The sequence below is a fragment of the Cricetulus griseus genome, chromosome 5 (genome assembly GCF_003668045.3).
Source record: "Cricetulus griseus strain 17A/GY chromosome 5, alternate assembly CriGri-PICRH-1.0, whole genome shotgun sequence".
NCBI classification, from domain to species: domain Eukaryota; kingdom Metazoa; phylum Chordata; class Mammalia; order Rodentia; family Cricetidae; genus Cricetulus; species Cricetulus griseus.
In genome coordinates this window covers 19052540-19080499 of record NC_048598.1, presented here as the reverse complement: position 1 = coordinate 19080499, position 27960 = coordinate 19052540, and the positions used below count along the sequence as shown (strand labels likewise).

At 40.9% G+C, this 27960-nt stretch overlaps 1 protein-coding gene across 2 annotated transcripts in view; it reads left to right on the top strand.

Moving 5' to 3' along the window:
* Nucleotides 1-27960, top strand: part of Fmn2 (formin 2) — a 291955-nt gene that overhangs the window by 7410 nt on the left and 256585 nt on the right. For both annotated transcript variants that reach the window (XM_035444830.1, XM_027418908.2), the window contains exon 2: nt 24548-24714. In XM_035444830.1, the coding sequence (XP_035300721.1) occupies nt 24548-24714 (167 nt within the window). The remainder of the gene's footprint in view (nt 1-24547; nt 24715-27960) is intronic.

Here is a 27960-nt window from a genome sequence, read left to right as displayed (position 1 = left end):
TGATATGCAACCACTGTGAAAGGGTAGTTTGACCCCCAAAGGGGTCATGACCCACAGGTTGAGAACCACTGCCTAGTGACAAATGACTGAAAAGGTTTTGGGGCTAGGGAAATAGTTCAGATGGTAAAGAGCCTGGCATGCTAGTACCAGACGCTGAATTTTACACACAGAACCCACATACGAAAGCCAGACATGGCGACACATTTGAAATTCTACTTCTGAAAAGGTAGCATCGTGGAGATCCTTAGCTCAAGCAATCTAGCCTAATTGGGGAGCATTACACCAGGAAAGTCCCTAGTTCGAAAACATAAGGTAGTTGATGCTTATGGAGTGACACCAGTTCTGACCTCTGTACACTACACACACACACACACACACACACACACACACACACACACACACACACACGCTCACACTCACATCCATGTAAGCACCCATGCCACAAGGTAAAGGGAATAGGTAAAATTGTGTTTCCCTCCATTCTATTAGAAATAGTCATGGAATTCAGTATTAAAGATCATTAAGGAGAAATAAAGTTTTGTCTGTGACTTCCTAGTTGATGTAATTTTGCCAAATGTAAAACTTTATAGTGCTTTTTACTTTGATTGAATTTTTATTTATGTGTATGTGTCTGTCTGCATGTGTATAAGTGAATGTGTAGGCAGATGCCCTTGGAGGTCAGAAGAGCTTGTTGGAGCCCCTGGAGTTGGAGTTATAGGCAGTTGTGAGCTGACCAGTGTAGGTTCTTGGACATAAACTTTAGTTCTGTACAAGAGCAGCAAGTATTCTTCACTGCTGAGATGTCACTACAGTTCTCACAAAATATTTAAATATAAACAGTGGAAAATACAGTTTCTACTCCATTAGAATAATTCAAAGTAGTTATACCATTAAAATTATAAGATAAATAATGTTCACTGGATGCCACATGAGGGTACCAATCGTGATAGACAGTTTTTACCCCTTTGACCTGTTCTACTGTGGGTGAGAGGGAAAATTGATAATTTTGTCCTTTCCAAAGACAAGCTTGAAAGTGTTGCCTGAGCAGGAAAACATCTTCCAGTCCTCAGTAGTCCCATCAGGTCCCAACATACTATGGAATCTCTGGAAACTTCATTACTGATTATGGGCTAAATGTAGACAGAGTATATTCAGGAAGAATGAGATTCACAGCTTTGAGGAAATCTAGCCTTTATTGCGTGGTAATGCTATACTGAAAATGTTCATACTATCCAGTTGGGTCTCTTTTTATACATCAGGGAGAAGGGTTCTCTGTATCATTTAAATTATTTCTTTAGGTACCCAGGAAGGAGATACACATTTCTCAGCAATCCACTGGAGGACTATGGCAAAAGTCTTCTCATGTGTTTCCCTTTGTATTTTTACTTCTTCCCTCTGTTTTTTTTTCTGCCTCCCTCTCTCCTTCCCTCCCTTTCTCACTCCCTCCCTGCCTCCTCCATTTCTTCCTTCTTCCTTTTGAGTATCTCATCCTTTCCTAATATTCTGGTTTCTTTGTTAACAAAAGCAAAGGCTGGACTAAGGATGTAGCTGAAGGGTAGAGTGCTTACCTACTTTATATGAGATCTTGGGTTTGACCCCTGGGACACCCTGGTCCCCCAGAACACAGGGAAATAAAAAAGTAGCAGAGGCCATTGATTGATGGGAGGCAGCTTAGTCCAGGGTGTTAATCCTATGATTTTGTAGAATGGGCCCAGCAGATGCCTTTGAAGTCATGCACGGTGCAGATACAGTTTTGTTTTTCCAGGGTCAGAGCTGAAGAGTAGCCTTATGCCAGAGGATGCATTAATATGGGATGATAATACTTTGGGAGCATCTGTGGTGGTGGTGGTGAGAGTGGTGATGTTTTCATTTAAAGAGTGTTGACTGATTTTTGTTTTTATATTTATGTGTATATGTGTGTCTATGGACAGGTGTTCCAAGAGGCCAGAAAGGGGCATCAGATCCCCTGGAGCTGGAGTTATAGGCAGTGTAAACTTCTCCAAATGGGTACTGGGAAGTAAAGAACAGCAAGTGAACTTAACTGCTGAGTCACCTCTCCAGAACCTTAAGATTTATGCCAAGGGAGAGTTGCCATTATCCAGCATGAATGTAGGACTCTGTGTTTTTGCGTATTGAGTTTAATAGTTGTATATGGTGAGTGATCTTACTTTGTGAAAACGCAAAAGGGAAAGCCATGTTGTGTAACTTAAACCCATGTGTCTTTCTAATGTGGGCCCAGGCTCACTGAACAAAACCACTTAGATCCATGACCAGCACTGCCACTCATCTCCTAATGAGTGGATTACAAGCTTCCCATCTTTTCCTGTTCTCTGAACTGCCCAGTAAGAGAACTAGCATTAAGTCTTTACTTCAGTATACTTGATAAATTGGTGTCTGTTTCATTTTCTCCTACTGTGAAAGTGCTTATTCAACAATTTCATGGGTCTGTGGTGTTCTATTTATAAGTTGGTATTGACATTAAAATTCTTCTCCCCAGACAGGATCTCACTGTGTAGCTTTGGCTGTCTTGGAACTCATTATGTAGACTATATTGGTCTCAAACTCACAGAGATTGATCCACCTGCCTCTGTCTGAGTGCTGGTGTCAAGGCATGCATCACCATGCCCGGCTCTGATATTAAAGTTCTGTAGATAAAACGCACAGAAAATAAACACTCCTAGGTCAAAAAAAAAAAAAAGAAAAGAAAAGAAAAGAAAAATCTTTATGGGTTTTAAGCTAGTGTAGTGTAGTTAAAGCCCATTATACAATGGACTCTTATAGGATCCCATGTAAGTGCAGCTAAACACACAGTGCAGGGTTTTGTACATAGTAAGTCACTTAATTGCTAAGATATAAGTTTTCTCTCTAAAAGAATAACAAATGGAACAACAAGGAAGATAGTCTTTTGCAACTGATCATAAATTAGGAATTCTTCTTTTTCCCATAGACTTCAACACACTGTTGGAGATGGTAAGTGATGTGAGCTCTCTGTGGGAAGTATTGTATTTTACAGCTACCAAGATGTTCTGAAAGCCAATTATACCTTCCTGTCTGTGCAGTGCTACTTTGGATAAATGGCTGTGAGGGTGGTAGATGGTTGTGAAAGCATCCTGGCAGTTTATTTTTAGATATTGAATTGGGTATATTGCTATCCTATTTTTAGAAAGAAATCCAGACTTTGGTTGGTTGTGTTAGGACTCAGTATTTTGTGGGGTGGCATAGAAGGTACAACAAGAACTGTTCTAAGTTAGAGAGAGAGACATATGGCTCAGCTGCCAATGGGACAAATGTGAAGAAGTTATCCTAGGAGCCTTTAGTTTCTGGCTTGGATTATTTCTCTAATATGCTTCATCTGAGTATGATCATTTTCACTGTCCTTTGCCTTGTGATAACAAAGGGTAGATACATAGCTTTTAGTTTATTGTCAAGAAACACTGTTTATGAATTTCCTTTTGTAAATATCCTCTGGGCTGCTTTATTAACCTCAGTAGGGGAGTAGACTCTCAGATCTGAATCATTAGTTGCTGTTTCCCCCTAGGCCCCAGACACCTCTCATTCACCTATCACGGGTCTCAGGAAGTTACAAAGCTAAAACCACATTTGTTCCTCTCCATCTCCCAACACTCTCTTCTAGGTCTCTTCACCAAGGCACCGCTGTCTGGTCTGACCTCATTCCTTCATTCCTTGATCCTTTCATACTCTACAACCAATTAATCTTGCCAGTAATATCTCTTTAAAACTTCTCCTACTTTACATCACTCTGTCTCCGTTTTTCTGAGTTCTAGTCATCATCACCAACTTCTCTGCATTCTCCCACTCAAGGTCTGGCTCTGTCCACAAGGTGTGAAGACCGGACTATTGAAAATTCACATTTGGGGCCTAAAAGTATAGCTCAATATTAGAACATGTGTTTAGCTCATGAACCTCTGGTTAAACAGTAAAACAGAATACAGTTCTACATTGGCTAGTCTCAAGCTAAAACCATTTCATTGATGTCATTTTATCCCAAGAATAAAGTCTAAAATCACATATGTATGTGTGTGTGCATATATATCCTATGCATGTAATATATTCTGTATCATATTGTCAAAAAAGAAGAATCTTAGTCAGATTAAATTTAACAGGCTTCAAGCAGAAAAAGGGAAGGATTCATGGAGTAGCACTCCATAAAAAAGCAAGTTACAACTTGTCAGTAGGAGATATAGCAATGACATACAGAAATAGCCTGTTGGGTTGTTCTTCTGCAGATACCTTATTTGGTCATTCTTGACAATAGCAGTCTATAATTACCTAGACACTCAGTTGCTAGGTCTCAGTTCGTTTGCCTTTTAGGTTAGGTTATATTTCCTACATATGAAAACTGCTTTAGGGTTACTTTAATGTAAAGATATATAAATTGTTATGTTGTGTATTATGGATGTGATCTGTAATAAGCATTTTATACAGTTTAACATATGTTAATGTTTTTTAGTCTGGTCCCCTTGTTGCTTGGTGTTCTCCATTTTCCTGTCCCAAATGCTCTCGTCATTTAAAGATGGCACATGTTCTCTTTGTTCATTCTAGGTGTAATTGACTCCATTTCAGGGGAAGAATCTGGTTGATCATATTTCTTATGTCATGATACACTGCTGTTGTTCAGTCAGACAAAACCTTCACTTAAAAAACAGGCTTAGCCGGGCGTTGGTGGCGCACACCTTTAATCCCAGCACTCGGGAGGCAGAGGCAGGCGGATCTCTGTGAGTTTGAGGCCAGCCTGGTCCCCAGAGCGAGTGCCAGAATAGGCTCCAAAGCTACACAGAGAAACCCTGTCTTGAAAAGCCAAAAAATAAAAAAATAAACAGGCTTAATTTACTTAATTTTACTAATATTAAAAACCATGTGGTTGCCACAGCTGGAGCCTGAGTTGGCACTCCCACCAGCAGTGAAGGAGTGTTCCCCTTTCTCCATAACCTCTCCAGCATAAAGTGTCATTGGTGTTTTTTATTTTAGCCATTCTGACAGGTGTAAGATGGTATCTCAGAGTTGTTTTGATTTGCATTTCCCTGATGGTTAATGATGTTGAACACTTTCTTAAGTGTCTTTCAGCCATTTTAGATTCCTCTATTGAGAATTGTCTATTTAGTTCTGTACCCCACTTTTTAATCAGATTGTTTGAGTTCTTTGTATATTTTGGAGATCAGCCCTCTGTCAGATGTGGGTTGGTGAATATCTTTTCCCAGTCTGTGGGCTGCCGTTTTGTCTTGCTGACTGTGTCCTTTGCCTTACAGAAGCTTCTCAGTTTCAGGAGGTCCCATTTATTAATTGTTGATCTCAGTGTCTGTGTTATGTTCAGGAAGCGGTCTCCTGTACTGATTAATTCAAGGGTATTTCCCACTTTATCTTCTAATAGGTTCAGTTTGCCTGGGTTTATGTTGAGGTCTTTGATCCATTTGGACTTAAGTTTTGTGCAGGGCGAAAGGCTTGGGTCTATCTGTAGTCTTCTACATGTTTGCATCCAGTTATGCCAGCACCATTTGTTGAAGATGTTCTCTTTGTTCCAGCATATATATTTGGATTGTTTGTCAAAAATCAGGTGTTCGTAGGTGTGTGGGTTAATATCAGGGTTTTCAATTCGATTCTATTGGTCTACCTGTCTATTTTTGTGCCAATACCAAGCTGTTTTCAGGACTATAACTCTGTAATAGAGCTTGAAGTCAGGGATGGTGATGCCTCCAGAAGTTCCTCTATTGTACAGGATTGTTTTGGCTATCCTGGGTCTTTTGTTTCTCCATATAAAGTTGAGAATTGTTCTTTCAAGGTCAGTGAAGAATTGTGTTGGGATTTTGATGGGGATTGCATTGAATCTGTAGATTGCTTTTGGCAAGATTGCCATTTTTACTAAGTTGATCCTGCCTATCCAAGAGCATGGGAGATCTTTCCATTTTCTGGTATCTTCTTTAATTTCTTTCTTTAGAGACTCAAAATTCTTACAGTACAGGTCTTTCACATTTTTGGCTAGTGTTACTCCAAGGTATTTTATGTTGTTTGTGACAATTGTAAAGGGTGATGCTTCTCTGATTTCTTTCTCCACCAATGTGTCATCCATACATAGTAGGGCTACAGATTTTTTTGAGTTAATCTTGTATCCTGCCACTTTGCTGATGATTTTAGCCATTCTGATAGTAGTAAGATGACATCTCAGAGTTGTTTTGATTTGCATTTCCCTGATGGCTAAAGATGTTAACACTTTCTAATGTGCCTTTCAGCCATTTTAGATTCCTCTATTGAGAATTGTCTATTTAGTTCTGTACCCCACTTTTTAATTGGATTGTTTGGTGTTTTGGAGACTAACCTCTTGAATTCTTTGTATATTTTGGAGATCAGCCCTCTGTCAGATGTGTGGTTGGTGAATATCTTTTCCCAGTCTGTGGGCTGTCGTTTTGTCTTACTGGCTGTGTCCTTAGTCTTACAGAAGCTTCTCAGTTTCAGGAGGTCCCATTTATCAATTGCTGATCTCAGTGGGGGAGACTGAATCTTAATGTAGTTTTGATTGGTATTTCTCTGACCGTTTTTGAAAATGTGTTCTTTCGCTATTTGCATTTATTTACTTTCTTAAAGATTTATTTTTTATATGTATAATCTTTTTCCTTGCATGCCAAAAAGTTCAGAGTATAGCGTTCAATCACCTAGAAGTAGAGTTAGGAATGCTTGTGAGCCACCATGTGGGTGCTGGATACTGAAGCTGGGTCCCCTGCAAGAGCAAATGCCCTAAACCTCTGAGCCTTAGCTCTGATCCCAGTATTTTCTTTCTTGAAATATGACTACTCAGTTCATTTGCTGAATTTAGGTTGGATAATTAGTTCTTTTTGTTTGTTCCTGGTTCTTCATTTGTCTTGAATATCAATCTCTTGTCAGATGAATAGCTGATAGAAATTCTCTCATTATCGTGCCCTAATATGTTCCTGGCTCTGCCTCTCCCGTGCTGGGATTAGAAGTGTGTGCAGCCCAGCTCTGCTTTTTAGCAGGGTTCTGAGGGTAGCATCTTAGTTAGGTCTTCATGCTCTCATGGTAGGCACTTTCCAGACTGAACCATCTCCTGTCCCCACCCTAAGGTCTGATCATGTGAATCTATTTGCATTGGTTGTTCTACAGGACAAAATGGGGATCTGGCTCCATTCATCTACATGGGCTTTCCCATTTTCCCATTGCCATTTGTTCAAGAGGCTGTCCTTTTTCCAGCCAAATTTTAAACACTTTGTTGAGAATCAGGTGGCTGTGGCTATCTATGTGTGAGCCCAGAATTTAGATAGCAAGGGAGTCTGCTACTTGTTTTATGGCCTGGTCAAACACTGTGGCATTGTCACTTTTCTAACAAGATCATAGAAGCTTTTATTTCAGTCTCCCCCCACCAAGTTGCATCCTATTGACAAACCATTGCTATTTCCACGATTCTACTTTGATTCAGTTTTTGTAATTATTAATCTTGAGACACAGAAGCAGGATTGGTTGGTGAATATTTCTTCTCTTTTTATCCTTCTTTTACATTTCTATGTTTAACTTATGCTTTTGTGCTGTTTATTTTCTCCCTCATGTAAGAAAATCTCTCTTCCTCCAGGCTTGTGAAATTTCTCATCTACTAATTATATCATCCTGCCCTTTCACTTCTTTGATCCAGAGTCTCCTTGAGTGTGTCAGGTGTGGTGTGTAGATTCAGTGTTTCTTTTCTCCAAGTGGAAAGCCAGGTTTTCCAAAATCGCTTGCTAAATAGTCTGTTACTTTTATATCCTTATGTATCTTTGTAATCTATATATCTGTTTCTGAGGTTTCTATTCTTTGCTTTTACGTGTTTTCTGTTTTTAACCAGTACCATATGGCTTGTATAAATGTGACTTTGCAAAATGTCTGAGTACTAAGCCCAGTGAAGTATCTACTTTTTCAGTGTTGACCATCTGTCCTTAGGAAGCTTCTGTGTATTCTCCCATGTAAATTTGGACAGGTGATTGCATTTCTATCTTTTAAAATTGTGTTTATTATATATGTGTGTGTATAAGTGTGTCATCAAGAGTCCAGCTTAGTAAACATAGTCATTTTTACCATGTTAATTCTGGCAATCCATGAGCACAGAAAGTCTTCGCAACTTCTATTATGTTCTTCAAGATGCTGTAGTTTTATTGTTGTGTTTTATTTCTCGAAGCTAACATGAAATTTTACTTCCTGATTCCTCCTGATTCAGAAAATCTGTTATTCAGAAGTGTCTGAGTTTTCTGTTTTGAATTTGTAGTCTGTTTCATTGCTGAAGTGTTGAAGAGACCCAAGAGTGTTTTTGTTGGAGTCTTTACAGTATAGGCTCATGTCATCTGCAATTTGTATCACACTAGTTCTTTTCTTTCCTTATTGCTCTGGCTAGCACCTCAAGTACTACATTAGCAAAGAGGTGAAAACCTGGGCATACTTACTGGTGTCTCATCGTAGAGACCCAGCTTTCATTTTCCCTCCTATTTAGTCTAATGGTGGCTGTAGGTGCAGAGGAATATTCCTTCCAGTTTTTATTTTTTCAGAGCTTTCTTTTCAGGAAGGGATGATTTATCAGAAGTCCTTTCTGCACTTTTTGAGATGATCATGTGATTTCTGTCCCATAGTCCATTTATGTGTTTTATTACTTTTGCTTATTACATTGAATTGCCCTTGCATTCCTGGAATGAAGCCAATCTGCTAGTAGTTATAAGGTATTTGAAACATATTGTTGAATTTGGTTTGTAATATTTTATTAAATTTTAACCATGTTCACATGTTCATTAAGAAAATTTGTTCTTTAGTTTTATTTCTTGTTATTGACTGATTGATTGTTACACATAGTGGCAAACTTTATCTGGTTTACTACCAGGGCAATCCTGCTTCCATAAGATGATTTTGGTAGATTACTTCCCCTTCTACTTTATGAACTATATTCAAGACCAGTGATTTTAACTTTTATTTATACTCTGGTAAACTCGACCTGACCTAAGGCTTTGTCTTTGTGAGATTCTTTACTAATTTTGTTTTTCTCTCTTTTTTAGTTTGGTTAATGATCTGTGGATCATGTCTTTTTAAAGACCCAACTCTGCATTCATTGATTTTTTGTATTATTTTAGTTTCATCAATTTATGTGACAATCTTTTTTCTTTGTTTTTGTTTACTAGTATCTGTTTTTTTCTTTTTCTTGTTTTTCTAAGATCTTGAGGTTCATATTAATTTATTTCCTTTTAATAACAATGGGTTTTTAAATTTAGCTGCTCATAGCAGTAACCTATCTCCATTGAACTGCTTTGTTGCATTCCCAATGTTCTTGTGCTTTCATTTTCATTTAATGCTAAGAATTTTATAGTTTCCTCCCTAACTTATTTAAATGACCCACCAATCACTGAACAGTCTGTTATCCAGGGCCTGTGAGATGGCTCAGCGGGTAAAGGCACTTACTGCCAAGCCTGACCTGAGTTGGGTCCCTGAGATCTACATGATAGAAATAGAGAATGGGCTCCCACAAATAGTTCTCTGACCTAAACACATAGTTCTTGGCATGTGTGCCTCCACACATATGCATACACAAAGTAAATAAAAGTAAAATATTTTTAAAAGGAATGGATTACTCTGCCAGATGTGGTTGATCATACTTGTAATTATATTTTCTGGGAGGCTGAGGCGGAAGGATTGCCCCGAGTTTAGGGCTATTTTGGGATGACGAGTGAGTTCCTGGCCACAGAACAAGATCCTGTCTGAAATGAAGTGCACTGTTCTAGCTACATGTATTGGTAGAACTTCTTTCCATAAAAAAATCTATTTTTATTAATTTTGCTTATGTGGATGTTGTTGTGGATATATCCAGGCATGCACGTCTCCAGAGATGCTAGACAAAGGTGTAGGCGGAAGTTTCTGTCCCGCTAGCCAGCTCCCAAATAATCACACAGAGACTTATTATTAATTTTAAATCATCAACCAATAGCTTAGGCTTGTTACTGACTTAACTCTCATATCCTTATTACTATACATGCTGCCACATAGCTCATGGTTTGTTACCTAATCTTCTACCCATCCTGCTTCCTCTGTGTCTGGCCGGCGACCTCTAGTCTCTGCCTTCTACTTCCCAGCATTCTCTCTTCCTCCAAAATCCTGCCTACCTATTGGCCATTTAGTTTTTTTTTTTTATTAAGCCAATCAGAACAACACATCTTTACAGTGTACAAAAAGCCTTGGCTAACACAAAGGTGTTAAATACCCCAGAGCTGGAGTTACAGGCAGTTAGGAGTTATCCAGTGTGTGTGCTGTTATTTGAATTCAAATCCCCTGGAAGACCAGGAAATGCTCTTAGCCACTGAGCTGTGCTTCACGACCTCTTTATGGATCAGACAGACGCTCTGATAAACTCTTCTTTCCTTTCAATTTAATTCGAGAAGCAATCGGTTCTAGTAGTTGTTTCTACATTGCTTCTCCAATCTCCCATCTTACCCCTGAAGCCATCTCACTCACTCCTCAACTCATCCCTTTATGAGCCTAGGCCATCTTTTCTGCCTGTGTGAAGAGGGGATTCTTCTATTGCAGTGGTTCTCAACCTTCCTAATGCTGCAACCCTTTAACACAGTTCCTCATGTTGTGGTGACTCCAGCCATAAAATTATTTCATTCCTCCTTTATCAGTGGAATTTCCCTACTGTTATGAATTGCAATGTAAATATCAGATAAGCAGGATATCTGATATGAGATGCCTCCCCCAAAGGGGTCGCCACCCAGAGGTTGAGAACTGATGCTCTCTTGTCATGTGTTCTGTCAAAACAACAGCAACCAAAATAAAACAGGTAAGTGAAGGCTAACCTGCCAGCAATCCTAGCACTCAGAATGCTGAGAAAAGAGGACTATGAGTATTGCTTAGGGTGTAAACTAGTTTAACAAGGAAAGAAAGGGAAAGCGGCAAGAGTTAACTGCATCACCTAGGCCAACGGAAAGCAAATAAACAAGAAACTTCTACTGTCACTGTGGGGGAGGACACAAATGAGCAAAGATCCAGAGACTTTCTGCACTGTGTGCTCTGGTTAAGAGCCCACGCACAGCATCTTGTCTACAAGATTGTGGCTTTTGTGTGAGCTCAGGGTTTTCTTACTGGGTAACACAGGCAACATGCTTTCCTCTTGACTGCCCTCTGAGGGCTTCATAGTCTTTAACATACAGTAGGTTCCTAAGGATTTGGCTGTATCTGGTTTTCAACTTCTCTTCCTCCTCAGTTCCACTAAAGGTGTTTAATAACGTAACCACTTTTAAACAGACTGCTTTAAAAATCTGCTCCTGTTTGGACTGGGGTCATTTGAACTAGGTTGTGAGCAACTGTAGGGTGCAGACCACATGCTCTGTTTCTTTTATATCTTAACGGCAGAACCTTTGCCAAATTTCCCCAGAGCTGTTGGCTGACTAAGAAGCAGAAGGTCCCTGGAATAAGAATGAGGGTGGCAAAGTTGATATCCAGCTTTGGCACTGCCACTGTCCAGTCTTATGATGCTGGCAGATTCTGGAACCTTCTCATTGCTTAGCTGGTTCTTTGAAATTGTGACCATAATCCCCGCTCTCCTGTGGCTCAGTGGCTAAGCACCTTGTTTAGCATGCCCTGTGTTTGGCTTGCCTAACACCCAGGGTTACCCCTCAATGCCAAAAATTAAAATAAAAAAAAAATTCTTGATCTGCCTGTTTTGCAAGATTCTGACAGATGTTGAATGACTTTTACCCTACAGAGTTCTGCCCACAAGAAGGATTTTTCTGAGGTTGTGGTGGTGCCTGGCTATAGTAACAAGCACTTGGGAGGTGGAGGACTGCTGACTGCTGGAGCGCATGCGTTCAAGATCAGTCTGAGAAATATAGGGATACCTTTCTCAAGGGTGTGTGTGTGTGTGTGTGTGTGTGTGTGTGTGTGTGTGTGTTTCTATACATTTTGTATTGCTACTGGTCACAGGTCCGGTAGAGCTCCGGTGCTGAGATAAGAGATTTTGATTCTTCCTTACACATGGGGTTTCCTATGTTCAGTGGGAAGATAAATAATTCTTCCTACTTTTACCTTAGCAGCTGTTGCTGTGTTGGTCAGCAACTTGAGTTTTGTTTATTGATTTAAGAGGAACATTTGCAGCTACTGCTTGAATTCTGTATGCATAAAGCTGTGATAGTTGCAGTGTGAATCTGTATGTGGAAAAGGAAGGAGGGAGGGAGGAAGGGAGGGAGGGAGGGAGGGAGGAGGGAGGGAGGGAGGGAGGGGAGGGAAGATGGGGGTCTGATTCACTGGGGAACATTAATAGATAGTGAATCCCCAGGCTATCATCAAATGAATTGTTTTGAACGTGAGTTTAATAAATATTGTAAAATAGATAATGTAAGCTTTTTAAATAAAAAAAATAACTCAAAGTTATGGGTTCTAACAAGCAGGTCTCATGGGCTCTTTTAGTTTTAGTTTTAGTTTTAGCTTTAGCTTTAGTTTTAGTTTTGTTTTGTTTTTTTAAGACATCGTCTAGTGCAGGCTTGCTTGGAACCTGCTATGATTCCAGGCCAGCTTTGAAATCACAATCCTACTGCCTCAGCCTCCTTGCCCACTAGAAAGAAAGGCAAATGTCACCATGTTTCCCATAAGCAAGGTCTTAAATATTTCCTTTTAAATTACAGTTTATTAGATATAAAAGTAAAATAAAAGTAGTTGAAGATAATTTGATCTGTGCTTCCTTCATCTTTTTAAATGATTTCACAATAAACTTATAATTTCCTTCAAGTTAAACGAAATACTTATTGGCCATGACCATACTTAAAAGTATAGGGCATATAATTTGTATCTTTGAAGAAAAAATGTTTTGTTTGTGTGTGTGTGTGTGCTTTTACTGCATGAAGGTATGTGCACCATATGTATAGTAATTCTCTTTGAGGCCAAAATAGGGTGTTAGATAACCTGGTACTGGTGTTACAAATGGGTTGAGAACTGCCATGGGATGCTGGGAACTGAACCCAGGTTTTCTGTAGAGCAGTGAGTGCTCTTACTCACTGAGCCATTTCTCTATCCCTAGTCCTTAAAAAATAGTGCGTGTGTGTGTGTGTGTGTGTGTGTGTGTGTGTGTGTGTGTGTGTGTGTGTGTACCTGGGAAGCCCGGAACAGGCTGTAACTAGTGTGAACTGAACTCTGGTACTCCAGAATAGCAGAAACTCTCTTAAGCACTGGGCCCCAGGATGTATTTTAAGAATAATAATAATGAGAAGAATACTAAATAATGTCTACTTGGTATTGTGTCAAAATCAGTGCCAAGGTATTAATGAACAAACAGGATTAATAAAGATAGCTATTTCAAGTTTGGGGATGAGGAAACTAGACTAGGGTTGTAGCACATAGTTAGAAAGAGTGGTAGCCTAGCATTCTACAGGCCTTTGGCTAGCTCTGTGGGCTTTGCCCTTGCCAGTGACAAAGGTGACAAGCCAGTGACAGAAGTCACACATTCTACCAGCCCTCCTTGACAGGCTGTTGCCCACTTTAGGGCTGTGTGTATTGTCCATTCAACCGATGTGGTTTGGGCAGTTGGTTTGTTTTTGGTACCCTGTGCCAAACAAATACAGAGCACAGCTCAGTTCAGATGGGGTAGAATAAAGATGTGAATTGCTGAGCACATTCAAATGTACAGGATGAGTATTTATGATTGACATGTTTTTTTCTGAGAAGGGGGAAAATTAAGGAACCAAGAATCCTTTGAAATGTGAATCCTTGTGGTTGGGTGTCGAACACACAAACAGACCCTGATGGACTACTGGTTCCTAGTCTCAGCCAGCCAGATTGTACAGTTGAGAAGTGAGGTTGAATTTAGATGGCCTCCGGTGAGACTGTTCTCCACTTTCATTCATTATGTAGTTTAGGCTGGCCGAGACTCATTACATACCCAAGGTTGGTGTTGAATTTACAGTCTTCCTGCTTAAGCCCTCTCAGTACTGGGAGTATAGATGTTCACCATCATGCCCTGCTCTCCAAGGAATTCCATTCAGTGGGTAAGTGTGTCCTTGTGGAATCCTCAGTCCTCAGCTTCTGGAAGAGCCACAGAAGTTCATGCCTCTGCCCTCTTCCCTGGACCGGTCAGATTGTTTTCTGTAGACAGAAAAGAGAGTTCTATATATTCCACCTGAGAGTTGCTCCAAGTTCCACCACAAGGACTTTACTATTTCGTGGGAATCAAGATTCACTAGACTCAGTAGAGGTTAAGTGAAGTTTATTTGGGGAGAATGCACTTGCACAAGAGGCAGGTGACTGCTGCAGGTTCCAGCTCCAAGGATCCTCCCAGGCTGTTCCCTGTGATGCAACCAGAAGCAAGAGAGAGCTCTGGGGTCCCGGACCCCAGATCTAGTCCTCCCTTGGGCATGTCCTCACCTGTGAGTGACCATGCCCAAATGGGCGTGGTCAGTGCTACAGGTATGGGAGGGGTGGATATCTAACTACAATGTACTCTTTATAACAGACTGAGCTTTCTCTTGCAAAATCAGGTGTCTACATTGTTTAATTTTATTTTTTTAAATATTTGAGACACATTTTAAAAATACCATCAGACAATATTTTATGTGGTGCTTGGACTTCAACCTGAATCTTGACACACACTTTGCCACTGGGTGACTCCTCTTGCCCTTGTGTGAAATGTGAAATCTCTTCTGAGATAGTCTCAGCATATAACCCAGGCTTGCCTGGACCTCACTGTGTAGACCAGGCTGGCTGCAAACTTGAGATGATCCTTGAGTGTTGGCATTGAATTGTTTAAATAGCAGATTTAAGACATTTCACTATGCAAATTTGATACTCCCCCCACACAGGTCGAAGTCTAATGAAATTCTATAAATCTGTTTCTCAGCTTCCTACATCATCTGTATTACCAGTATTATAGTAGTTTCATCTTCCCTTCCCTAACTCTATTACTGCCTTTTAATAGAATAATATAAAATAAATTGCAGAATTATTGTTTTAGCATCAGATACTTCATAATACACCTCAGGAAAAAAAAAAAGAATTCTAAGCTACACTTTATCCTTCTGCATTCAATACCCTTGAGATCAAACAACTGCAGATATTAAAAACAACACAGAGTATAATGAACACATGTAGACTCTCCTCCTTATTCCCTAGATAATGTTATCACACCTATTTACATAATATTCATGTTGTATTGGATATTACAATTAATATAGAGATAATTTTGAATATCTAAAGGGATGTGTATATGTAAACATGGTACATTGAGCATGCTTGACCTTGGATGTCTACGATCCTGATCCATAGCAAGGATGGATCAGGAGTCCTCCATGGATACTGAAGGACAGCTAGCTATAGGCTATAATGGAATTATTTGGATGTAAATGACTTGACTATGTGGAGTAACTAATCCCTTTGCATAACTCCGTGTAATGTAAAATGGATAGAAAGGTGTAATCTAACACATGATTTGATGCATAAATCAGTTATCTTCTGTTTCTCAGGCATTAGGGTCAGCGTGTGTTGAAGACTGGATGAGTTTGAATCACAATCTCCAACATCAGTAGGCTGCCATGGCTAGCTTTCTCATTTCTGTTACTGCTATGTACAGCCTCTGGGTATGGAAGTGGCAGCTTTTCCTCTCTATTTTTCAAATTTCTCAATTGACTTTTCTCCCCAGTGGCTTCTCTGTGTCTTTTATATCTACTGCGTGAGCATTATCCTGTGAGAGACCCCAGAATGACATTTTTCTAATTCTGTCACTTCTTTTGCACCTTTAGGTTGATGTTTTTCTCTTGTAAATAGTTTTCTGTATTCACAAGTTATATTTTAACACCCCAGAATACAATTTCATACAAGTAAAGAGAAGATAAATGCTTTTTTAAAAATTAATTCTCTGATATCTGTGGATTGGATCCTTAATGGCTATATAACTGCCAATCATGTGAATAAAGGCATCTTTAAAAAAACTAAAAATTGCCAGGCATGGTGCCTGTAACTCCAGCACTTAAAAGGTTGATTCAAGATGATAGCCACCACGTGATCCCAGTTTAATCTACATACTGACTTCCAGGCTAGTGAAGGCTTCACAGAGAGAACTGTCTCAGGGAAATGCAAATTGGCCAAGTGTGATGGCTCAGTATGTAAAGGTGTCTGCTGCTAAGCCAGATTGTTTGATCTCTACGACCCAGGTGGTGGTGGGTGAGAACTGGCTGTCCACACACTGTGGCAGTGTACACACATGTGTACACATGCACACGCACACACACACACACACACACACACACACACACACACACACAGAGGGGGGGGATAAATGTAATAAAATTTAACACAGCCATTAAGATAAAACCCAAACCCAATATGTTTTATTGTTGGACATTTTAGATTTGCTCTATTCCCAGCATGTCACAAATGCTTTCACTATTGTGTGGAGGTTACTCTAAATGTTTCACATACATTATCTCATTTAATCTTACTAACTCTGTGATAGATCACTCTTAGACTCTTGGGGTTGCTGAACTGGCCCTTAAATGTTCCCTGTCCATAATATGGATGACACTTAGGTTCAGGAATAGCAGAGCAAGGAACTCAGTAAGGCATTGGTGACATGGTGCTTCTTTGAGTTCTCGTCTTCTTCTCAAATCTCCCCTCCTACAATGTACCCATCGGGGTTTGCTGTAGCTCTCCTTACTTTCTGTCCCATATTGTCACCTATGCATCTATGATTAGTGTGGCAGTCATCAGGGCTACATAATCAGGGATTATGAGAGACCGTAAAAGAGTCAAGTCCTGAGCGTTTGTCAGGACATATAAACATGTTGGTAGGGAATCCAGAAAAGGTAATTTGAGGGAAAGTGGCCAGCAAAGTCGAGAAAATAGCAGCGACTCTCAAGAAGATGAGAGTCAAGTAAGCTAAGGGGCAAATGGAAGAAGTGATGCCATTGGTTGTATTGTAGTTTGAATGTGAAATGTAGGCTACCTGTTCGAGTGTTGAAGCCAGCTGACCATGCTATTTTAGTGATGATGGAAGCCTTAGTAGCTGGAGATGGCCTGTGGGGATGCCTTGTCCCTCAACCTTTCCTCTCTGCTTTCTGTCCAGTGTCAGGTGAGTTGCCTTACCACACGGTTCCTCTGCTATGATCTTTTGAAGTTTCCTAGGTCTGGACCACCCATGGACTGTGAACTGTATCAAGGAACTAATACCAATAATAATGAAATAATTATTTTCATTTAAGTTGTTTTCCACAGATTCTTGACATAATAATGGAAAGTCTGACTCACGCACACACTACATTGCTCTCCAGCTTCTGTTTTTGTTTTTGTTTTGTTTTTAGTATACATGGACGCCAAGTTAGAATGTGCTGAGCCAGGAGTAAAGAGATGAAGGCAGTAACTGTCTATAATTCCAGCTAGTAATTTTTTTATGTGAAGGAAGTTCTCCCACCTCCAAAAAACCCACAACAGTTACTGGGAATAGATTGTTGCAGATTATTGGTTATGGGATCAAGTCCAAAGTCTTATACATAGTAGGTTAGCCATCTACCAGTGAACTACATCGACAGGGTGCACTTTCTCTGGAAAGTGGAAGTTGAAGGATATAGGCTTGTTGAAAGGTATAAAGCTTGTTGAATGGTTGGAGCTTGTTGAATGGTTGGAGCTTGTTGAATGGTTAGAGCTTGTTGAATGGTTGGAGCTTGTTGAATGGTTAGAGCTTGTTGAATGGTTGGAGCTTGTTGAATGGTTAGAGCTTGTTGAATGGTGGGGCTGAAGAGGGAATGGCAAGAGGTTAATGGACATTAGAAAGGAAACAGAGCAGCAGCAAGTGACCCTATGCCATGAGCTTTCAAAGCAGCTTATGCTTTTGAAGGATATTAAATTATTTGAAAATGTTTGTGGGAACAAAGGATAACATCTCCCACCTACTTCCTTGTCCCTTAAATATGTCAGAATTGAAATAAGATGCCTCCTCGGGAGAAGGCTTCAGGACCGGGAGGTCCTCAAGGGGCAGCCAAATTACCATTGCTAGTACAGGCAGAGAAATTCTCTGTGCACGGTTCTCAACCTACAGCCATCGTGTTTTTGGTTAGAGATGTTTCTCTGACTGTTACAGATGGGAATGTGATGCTTGTGCTGCTGTCATCTAGTGGTAGTGACCTGGGCTGCTGCTCCAGGTATGGGCAGGCCTCTCACCCACAGCACTGAGTGTTTGCAGACTCGGTTAAATAGCATGCAAACTGAAGTCCCCAGTCAACAGATGAACCGTGTTAAAAATTAGACAAGGCTGATGGATTGATTGACTGTAGTGTCCTTAATAAGCGGTTCCTGCTGCTTCTGTGTTTGACCTAATATTGCTGTGAGAATCACCAGCCCAAAGGCTAAGGATGTCATCAGATGTCATCATGTCATTTGAGGCCTGTAACAGATTTCCCTGCTTGGCTGTCACCTGCCTCTCTGATTGTCTCTCTAATGTAGGTTGTTATAATTTGTTTTGTTTTGTCTTTCCTTTTCTGGAGATAGGGTCTCACTGTCTGCTGTGGCCTAGATCTTGCTATGTAGACCAGACTGGGCTGGAACTGACAGAGATCCATCTGCTTCTTTCTCAAAAATACTAGGATTAAAGGTGTGTGCTACAACCCCCAGTAATACACACACACACACACACACACACACACACACACACACACACACACATATATATATATATATATAGTGGTTTTTCGAGACAGGGTTTCTCTGTAGCTTTGGAAGCTGTCCTGGAACTAGCTCTTGTAGACCAGGCTGGTCTCGAACTCACAGAGATCTTCCTGCCTCTGCCTCCCGAGTGCTGGGATTAAAGGCGTGCGCCACCAACGCCCAGCCCAATATATTTTTAAAATGCCTTTGTTACAGTAAAATCTTCATGAAGTTATTGATGTGTTAGAACATGGTGTTTGGGGAACCAGAATCGGTGTTCCGTTCCTGGAACAGCCATTCATAACTGGTCTCAGAGTAAGCTATCTCTTGGTCCCTGTGAGATAAGAGCTTTGAATATGTGTCATAGTGTGGAAACCCTGGATAAAGGATTTACGTTTACTTTCTCATCAAAGAACTGGAACCCAAAGGGTTTTAGTGCCTTCTCTTGTACACTCTATGATAACTTGTGACTTTTGTGCACATACTCATTGACTCTGCTACATGCATTCACACAAGAAGTCCAGTGCCCCGGCTGTCTGTTGTCACTGTTGTTACACGGTGTCTGAGTCCTACAGAAGTGCCATACTCATGTGAGAGCTGTTTTCAACCACTTTGTATGTGCAGCTATTGTGTGCACAATGGGTATGTGCTGGTAATTAACCACTTGGGATTTGAGATGCAGTTTCCTAGGTATTAATTCTAGTTAGGGAAAGATAAACTTCAGTTCTGTAGAGAAGACATCTTTCATTTCACTTAAAAATGTGTTGGGAGATCAAAGAATATCCTAATGACCCAGAAGAATGGAGAACATAGGCGCTATTTTCATTTGCTTTGTTGTGCTGAGTTTTGAAGATACATTTTGAGATTAGTTATGTTTTATAGACAGAAATGGGAAGAGGCATAAGAATTCCATGTCCAGTGTTTTTGGCAGAATTGCATGTTTATGTTTGAAATTTAGGATGAGGCTCTATGTAGCTCAGTGGTAAGGGGTCCTCTCTAGCATATGGGAAGTCTTAGGTTGACTTACAAAACACACAGCAACTGACATAAACTTACTTCTCATATCCAATGTATGGATTGGAGCCTAGTTTTGTAAACTCTGAGCTAAGAGTGGATGCTGTAGAATCCAACAGATAAGAATATATGACCCATGTGGCTCCCAAAGCCACAGACATTGACTATTTTGTCCTTTATAGAAAGAATTGGATGGTGCAGCCATGTCACTGGGTTCTTTCAGGGCTCGTCTTGGTTCCCTGGTCCTTTGATCGTTGCTGAGACAATTCAGATGAGACCCATGAAGCTCAGTGACAAAGACTTTACTACAAAAGAAGATGTAGCACTCTCAGTGGATGGCCAAAGAGACCACTGTGCTAACCTGCATTTTAAGTAGTCTTCGTATTATTGCTTCCTTTCCTCATGTCTTTCCTATCTTTGAATGCAGCGTCTCATGTAGACAAGTTTGGCCTTGAGCTCGGTTTGAACCAAGGATAGCCAAGAATGTCTAATTCTCCTGCCTCCACCTCTCAACTGTTGGGATTATAGACATGTGCCACTGTGCCTTATTTTGTGCTAGTTCATAAGACCCTAAAACAGGCAGCTTGTCCTAAAGGGTGTTTTCCTGTCCAGGTGATTGACAGGATTATTTGTATAGATTCCTAAGGAGTGGACAGTACCAGAAAGCCTTCTGTTAGAAAGTGATAATGTAAGGTAGATAGTTATCAACTGGTGATATAGAGTTCATAATATTATGTCCACACTCAAAGCCAGATATATTAGTGAGACCCTGTTTATTTCACCAGCAATCATAATCCTGTTTTTGTTTTGTTTTATAAGCTGGCAGTTAGCAGAGAAAAGTTCATCTTTAATCTAAGCCCCTTAATATCCAACTAGCCACTCTAAAGGGTTTGCCATTATTTATGGAACTAAGGTCTGTCTGTTGAAGCCCGTGAAGTTGAGAGGCAAAGTGTTGAGAGGCAACAGTGGTGACTTCATTCAAAAACTAGGTTTGGAAAGAGAAAGGGATTGTCTCTATGCCGAAGTTCATAGGAGAGGGGGCAGTGTCCTGTAGCCAGAAGCATGGGGGACAGTCTTTCTCAGTGGGCCCATGTGGCTCTTGGGAGGGGATCAGTGCCCAGGAGCTGGAGGGATGGGAGATTTTTTCTAGGAGGGCCCTCTGTGTCTTTGTCAGAAGGTTACAAAAAGCCTCCACCTCCTCTCAACTCTCACTTTGCACTTTCTTTTCAGAAATACTAATCTTCTTCAAATCAATGTGTATGCTCTGTGCTAATTGATGACCTAATATATGCTATTTAACCATAGAACTTCAGAAAGGAATGAGAAAGAATGAGTACAAGTTCTGCAGAGGTCACCAGGTAGTATGAGTTTTAAAGAAAGGCCATGTAGCAGTTAACATCTGTATTATTAATCTGACATCCCTCCTTCAAATTTAGAATGCCAAGTGGTATCTTAAAAGGATTACAGTAGGGCAGATGGGCAAAAGAAAGTATGTGTGTGTTCCATTCCTTTTCATATTCTGACTAGAATATGAAGAAGTATGAATTATTGAGTAGCACAATAATCTTCTAGACATTCTCCAAGTATTTATCTCCTGCTTCAAGTTAGCAGATTTCCAGGCTATGTATTGCTTTCATGAAATGTATGACTTCAGCAAAGGAATAGATATTAAACAGAAAAGATTTCATAATCATTTAAGTAAAACGGTCTGTTAACATGAAAGAGTTTATAGAGGGATCTACAACGGTGGGAAGGGGCTCACAGAAGGTTTTCAGGATGCTTGTTTTTGGTTTAAAGTTGAAAGATAAATTCTTGAGGGGGACAAAAAGACTCAAGAACTGAAGACAGTTGTGACTTGGAGGGTATCTGGAAGATTTCTCTGTTCCTTCTGCTATAGTTTGCAGATATAGACAAATGTTACATGAGTTTCTGAGTTTCTAAGGCTTGGTGTGCTAAGAGTTTATTTTAGATTTTGACCTGAAACTGGATCCTTTTTATTTCCCAGAATTGTGGAACCTATAACAAGATCAGGTGCCCAATGGGGAGCCAGGGAGACTTTTACTTTTGGCCACAATTTGAAAGGGGAGATAAAGTTGCAAATTCAATTCTTAACCTTTAGGAGGGAGAGGCTTTATTTAAGTCATAAAAGAAGTGAAGGGGAGGCATAGGTGAATAAAGACAGGGATATTCATGTCTTTTATGGATCTTGTAAGAGGTTTTCTAGGAATTTGAATGACAATTTTTTCTCTCCTTTTATAATATTTCTAGTCACTGCCATGACAGCTGTCAACTGTTGTGGCACTAGAGGGCGTGCCATTTAACACACAAAGGAGTATGATGAAGTTTAAAGTGGTCTGACACTTAAGCAGCTATCTTTAGTCCAACCAGTTTCTAGTCCACCTGAAGAGGAACTTCTGGTCGACCCGAAGTCTGTTCTCAATAGTACATAAGATTAGGGTGGGACAGAAATTCATCCAGCTCACCAGAACAGTACTCTATGTATTAGTTAAAAAAATCATCAAGGACTGGACCCTTGACTCTCATGCCTGTCTATCTTTAGACTCAAATAGTGACCAGTGGTGTAGTGGTGCCAATCACTTTGTTCTTCTAAGATGATTCTAAGGCACAAGGAAGGTCTAGGCATGGACCAGGAGGAGGACCTAGTCTTCTAGGGTCTGTTGCTAATATCTTACCGAGCTACAGGCTTTGACCAGAGGGTACACATGTGGATTTTCAGGAACTTGTGTTCTGAAAGAAAGAGCATGGCCAGGGAAGCACAGAGAACAATAGAATTAGATGTGGTTTATTAAGGAAGAGAAGGGGGGGCACTCAGAAGAATGAGGGGGCAAGAGACCTAGAGAGATTCTGGGTTCCAAGGCCCTGAACCATGAAAGCATCCATCCTTTCTAGATCATTTACACAGGACCCACCTTCTCTAGTACCTTGAGATGGTATAGCTTTTGCTGTTTCTGCTGTTTAGTTACATACAACCCATGGTCATTGGGGTTTCCAGTTTTTCTCTTCCACTGGTTCCCTCAATTGTCAATCTTTTCATAATTACAGTGTTTTAGTTTTTCTTCCGAATTTCATACATGCACACGTATATTTTGATTATTTCATAAGAGTGTGGAGCATGGTCAGTCTTCCAGGGACTACATTCCTAAAGAAAATTGAGCCTGTCCCCCTTAGCAGGCATCAACGGATGGCAGCTTCTAGGAGATGGATCGGGTCTCTTTGCTATCTTTGCTGGAACACTGACTGACTTGATGTCATGAAGGCAACCATAGCTGCAGTGAGTTCTTGAGTACAGCTGTCCCTTACTGTCATCCCTAGGTTGTTATGATAAATCTTTCTGCCAAAAGCCGCCTGAGCCCCACCGCCATGAGTGAGCTTTACACCAGCCGCCCGCCTGAGTTAGGGCCCAAATCAATACACAGAAACTTGTATTAGGTTCAAAGCTGCTTGGCCAATGACTAGGACTTCTCATCTGTTAGCTCAGTCTTAACTATCATAAACCTATATATTTTATAAGACTTATCAGACGCCTTGTTGGCGTCCCTCCTTGCCGGTGGATCACATTGTGCTGCTGGAGCAGGAGAGGAGGGGAAAAGAGGACCCTTCCTGTTTCTCCTTCACTTAAATATGAGTCTCCTTGCTATGTCACTTCCTGCCTGGATCACCACTTCTCTACTACATTTCCCAGAATCCTCTTTGACTCCTAGTTCCATCTAACTTGCTGTCTCATTGGCCAAACAGTATTTTATTTAACAATCAATAAGATAAACATACACAGTACATTCCCCATCACTAGGTGACACTGATTTATGCTAGTCCTCCTGACCTCTGACTCTTACAGTGCTCTTGCTCCTCTATTTTGATGTTCCCTGAAATTGCAGGGATGGGCTATAGTATAGATGTCTAGTTTGTTTCTGAGTAGTCCACAGACATTTATTCCATATGTTTTGCCATTTGCCTGTCTTGATGCTTCTAGAAGCTCCCCTTCTGCTGCATCCTCCCTCTTTAATGGTACTTCTCTTCTCTGGAGAAATAACAAAAGATTTACATTTTAGACCTTCTATAGAACTGGTTTTTGTTTTAGAAATTCTTTAGACTTTCAGTTTTATTTTATGTATGGGTGATTTGCCTGCATCTATGTTTGTATGTCACATGTGTGCAGTGCCTGCAGAGGCCGAAAGAGGATTCCCTGAAACTGGAGCCATGGGTGGTTGTGAGCCACCATGTGGATTCTGCGAACAGAACCAGGGTCCTCTATAAAAGCAGCAAGCTCCATCAACCACTGAGCCTTCTTTCCAGACCCCACACATAGCTGTTTCCATGGAGCAACTGAAAACACTTGTAACTTTTTCCTCTTCAGGGTGACTTTTATTTTCTGGCCAACTTTCTTGCCTTTTTTTAAAAAATGGACTGATTGATACCTTTGCTTATGCCTCACTCTCTGCCTTTCCCTAGTACTGGGTATGAGATGGTGAATGTCAGTCTCTGACATATCTAGGCCCAAATGATGGTAGTTTGGGTTACTCACTACTTCAGAGAATCCCCTGGAAGGTAAACAAGAAGAAAGGAGAATTGCTTAATTAAATCCCCAAGGGGTGGAGGTTCCTTTCACGTGCAGAATGTATAGTCAGTAACGCTCTTTATTGTCTTTTGAGGCCAGAGAGAGGCCTTTGGGAACCTGGGAGAGTGCACCCCTGCATCCTTTCCTGTGGTGTCTGACCACATCCTGCTGTTTTTGTTCATTTGGATACTTTCTTCACACAAGTAGCCCTGGAGACTGTTGCTCCCTGGTGATGTTTACCATCCTCTCTCTGGAGAATTCTGAGCCAGGTGATCTGCCAACTCCCTTCTAATGACTTTGTTTCCTACGCAGGGCGGACTCTGTTGGAGAAACTGTTCAGCCAGCAGGAGAACGGGCCTCCAGAAGAAGCAGAAAAATTTTGCTCACGGATCATTGCCATGGGCCTTCTACTTCCTTTCAGTGACTGCTTCAGGGAACCATGTAATCAGAACGCTGGGTCAAGTTCAGCTCCATTTGATGTAAGTAGGAGAATCCACTTCTGTCTGTGGGGTGGACTGCAGATGGAGTAGCAGCTGTGATGTGTGTCTGCCCCAATTGCCCTATAATTTAAAAACAACACGTGATGCAAGCCTTCCTCCCCTGGGCCACTCAAGGGCCCAGTTTGTCTATTTCTGTACTTTTCTTTAGAACATGGTATTGGATGTAGTTTGCAAAGCTCCTTTTAAACAACAACAATAACAACAACAAAAGTCCAGATAGTCCCTTAGTAGTTTTCTAGCCTGTTCTAATTAGGGCTTATTTTAAGAGCTCTCAGCAGTTTTCTTTTTGGTGGAGATTGAACATGCATAGCAAGAGTTTGTCACTGAACTATACCTCACACCTCAGTATTTCTGTGCTGGCCACAGACATTCCATTAGAAGCTTCACCAAAGGGTAAAATACGAGTCCCAATGGGTCACAGGTTTCCATGGGCACTAGAATGCTGTGTGTTTTCCCCAACTCATTTGTGCACTAAACGTTGACAAGAAGAAGCAGCAGTCTCTGCCCTCACCCAGTCCCCCACTTAGCAGGACTTAATAGTGTGGAACACACAAGTCATGTTCATAACTCATCATGAATGCCAGCACTGCCCCGGACTAGCATCGTCAAGCCAGAATACTAACTTTCTCAGGTATGTGGTGCATGCCTGGCGTGGTTCTGAGAAGCATGCACCTAGAACTAAGATAGGCAAGAGTTCTCATATGTGTTATCTCTCATGAGAAAGCTGTGTGTGTGTGTGTGGGGGGGTCTGGTTGGATCTCTTGTGCAGAGCCTAGGAACTGAGTGTTTGAGGACATTGGATTCTGATCACATGGCTAACTACATCTCTTCCAGTATTGCCAAACATCCTTCAAAAGACAGGGAATGTGAACAGAAGCTGAGGTCTAGAGCTGGTTATAGAGCCAGATATTGTGGCTCATGCCCATCATCCCAGTGTCTGGGAGGCTGATGCAGGAGGATCAAGAGATTCAGGACAGCCTGAGGGTCACAGTGAGGCTTTGTCCCCAGAACCAGAGTATGAAAAGGTGATCATAAATAACAGAGCGTCCATGATTGCTGCTTTCTTCTTCCTTCCATTTACTAATTCTAACCTGTGGTCTTTCGAGAAGAAATCTCATAACATATCCTGAGACTTCAGTTCTCGTCTGTTAGAAAAATTTCTAGATGATGCCGTGACTTGTGGACCTTCTTTAAGATTTATTTTTGTTAAAGTTTTTTTTTTCTCTCTCTCTCTTATGGAAAGAATTAGATGATTTACAAAGCTTCTCTTCTCTGTGGGAGCTGTGTGATTCTGGAAACAGAACCTGAGGACTACAGTGTGGTGTGTTGTAGAGCTACCTTCTGGTAGATATCAGTAGGGAAATTTGGAGATATGGTAAACACAATAAAATAGAGGGAAACACTAGCTATGTCTGCATTGCATGCTATCGTCTATTTCTGACAGCCATGACTGCCTTCATCAGAGCAGCTGTGACTGCCTGCACCCTCAAGATCGAGCCTCTTGATGTTCCCTCGTAAGAGAAGGGGGTAGGGATGGGGACATACTCTTACTGGAGATTTCAACCACTCTTCTCAGTTGTATGTAATTCTATCCGAGCTTCACATGGTCTTGTAGTCTGGGGAGGTGCTAGAACATATGGCATATGGAAGCTTAATTGAAGGAATGGGGAGTGGGGGACTCTACCTCTGCAGTAATTGGGAAGTTGCCATCCAGGCCAGAGTGTGACTTTAGTGGTATAGCTGTTTGGGGAGTCATCCACCCTGTTGTACCACCCTTCGCCCTTGATCTGTAAATACACACAATAAGGCCACTGGTTTGCCATGTTGGACTTCCATGGAATTGATACTTTGATATGTCATTGTTGCCCTAGCGGGGATGAGTGAATTTGTTCATATTGTCCCTGGAGAAGTTCACATAATAGTCTAGCACTTGCTTTTTAATGAAAACTATTATCAAATTAATTTTATTTTCCTAAAGCTCAGAACTTAAAAGTCTTTCCACTTAGCAAGTGTGAAATTGGAATAAGACGAAAAGAAGAGGATAACCCTATTCCTCCATTTAAAAGTTTTTATTATTTACTTATTATTGGGATACTAGGGCAAAACTCAGGTCCCCAAGCATGCCAGCAAAGGGTTCTACCAATGAGTCACAGCATTTACCTTTTTCTTTTTAAGTTAAACTTGTTACTTCTTACCTGTCACCTTACTCCATCCACCCTAGCGTTGGAGAGACTTAAAATGCTTCTTTAGCCATGTGTCGCATGAAAGTAAAAACCAAACACAGAAAGTAGGGATTTCATTCCCCAGCTTGACGCGATCATCTTCCTCTTGGCAGTATTCCTTGGCTGTGTACTACCTCTCTAGTCCTGGCACCAAATGAACACAAAACAAAGAAGAAATTAAAGGTACTCTCATGGGGACTGTTGTTCCATATTCTAAAATAGCAGATCAGAAACAGCACCAGGGCTTAATGAATACTGAGTCAAGGATTTTTTTTTTTTTTCTCAAACTACAAAGGAAGCAAACATACTGGACATTGTAAAGATCGAGGTTCAGTGGGGGCTGGGAAGGAATGTGCTCATCTGTGGGGAGAGACATTTTTGATAGTCTTTGTGCTGATTTCCAGAAGAGGGTTGTTGTGAGCATCTCCAAGGAACAATTCTCCCAGGGACAGTTCTTTCCAAGATGGAACCCAGTAGAGCTGGGCTTGTACCTGTTCCTGTCTACTGATCTTATAAGAGCATTCTACCTGTCTCTGTTTAGATATGTCATTAAAAAAAAAAGACCCTTTATTGTTTGATATGGGGAATCGTACTGATGGAGTTTAGGACTTGACCTACCTCAGCTAAAGATTCCTCGTGTTAGTCTCTTATATTCCTGTGGTGATGTTTTGTTTATGATCTAACAAATAAAGCTTGCCTGAAGATCAGGGAGCAAAGCTAGCCGTACTAGTTATCAATAGAGGCCAGGCGGTAGTGGTTCACACCCTTAGTCCCAGCACTGGGGAGACAGAATCGGATGGATCTCTGTTAGTTCAAGGCCACACTGAGCTACATGAAATTTATTTGGTCTTAAAGAGAAACAAAGCTCACACAAAGGTGATCTCAGCACTTAGGATCCCACACCTTTAATCCCAGCACTAGAGAGGAATCTAAGGCAGGAGGAGACAGGAGCTGAGTGGGTCTGAGGTTTGGTTGAGACAGAGGAGTCCGAGGAGCAGTGCAG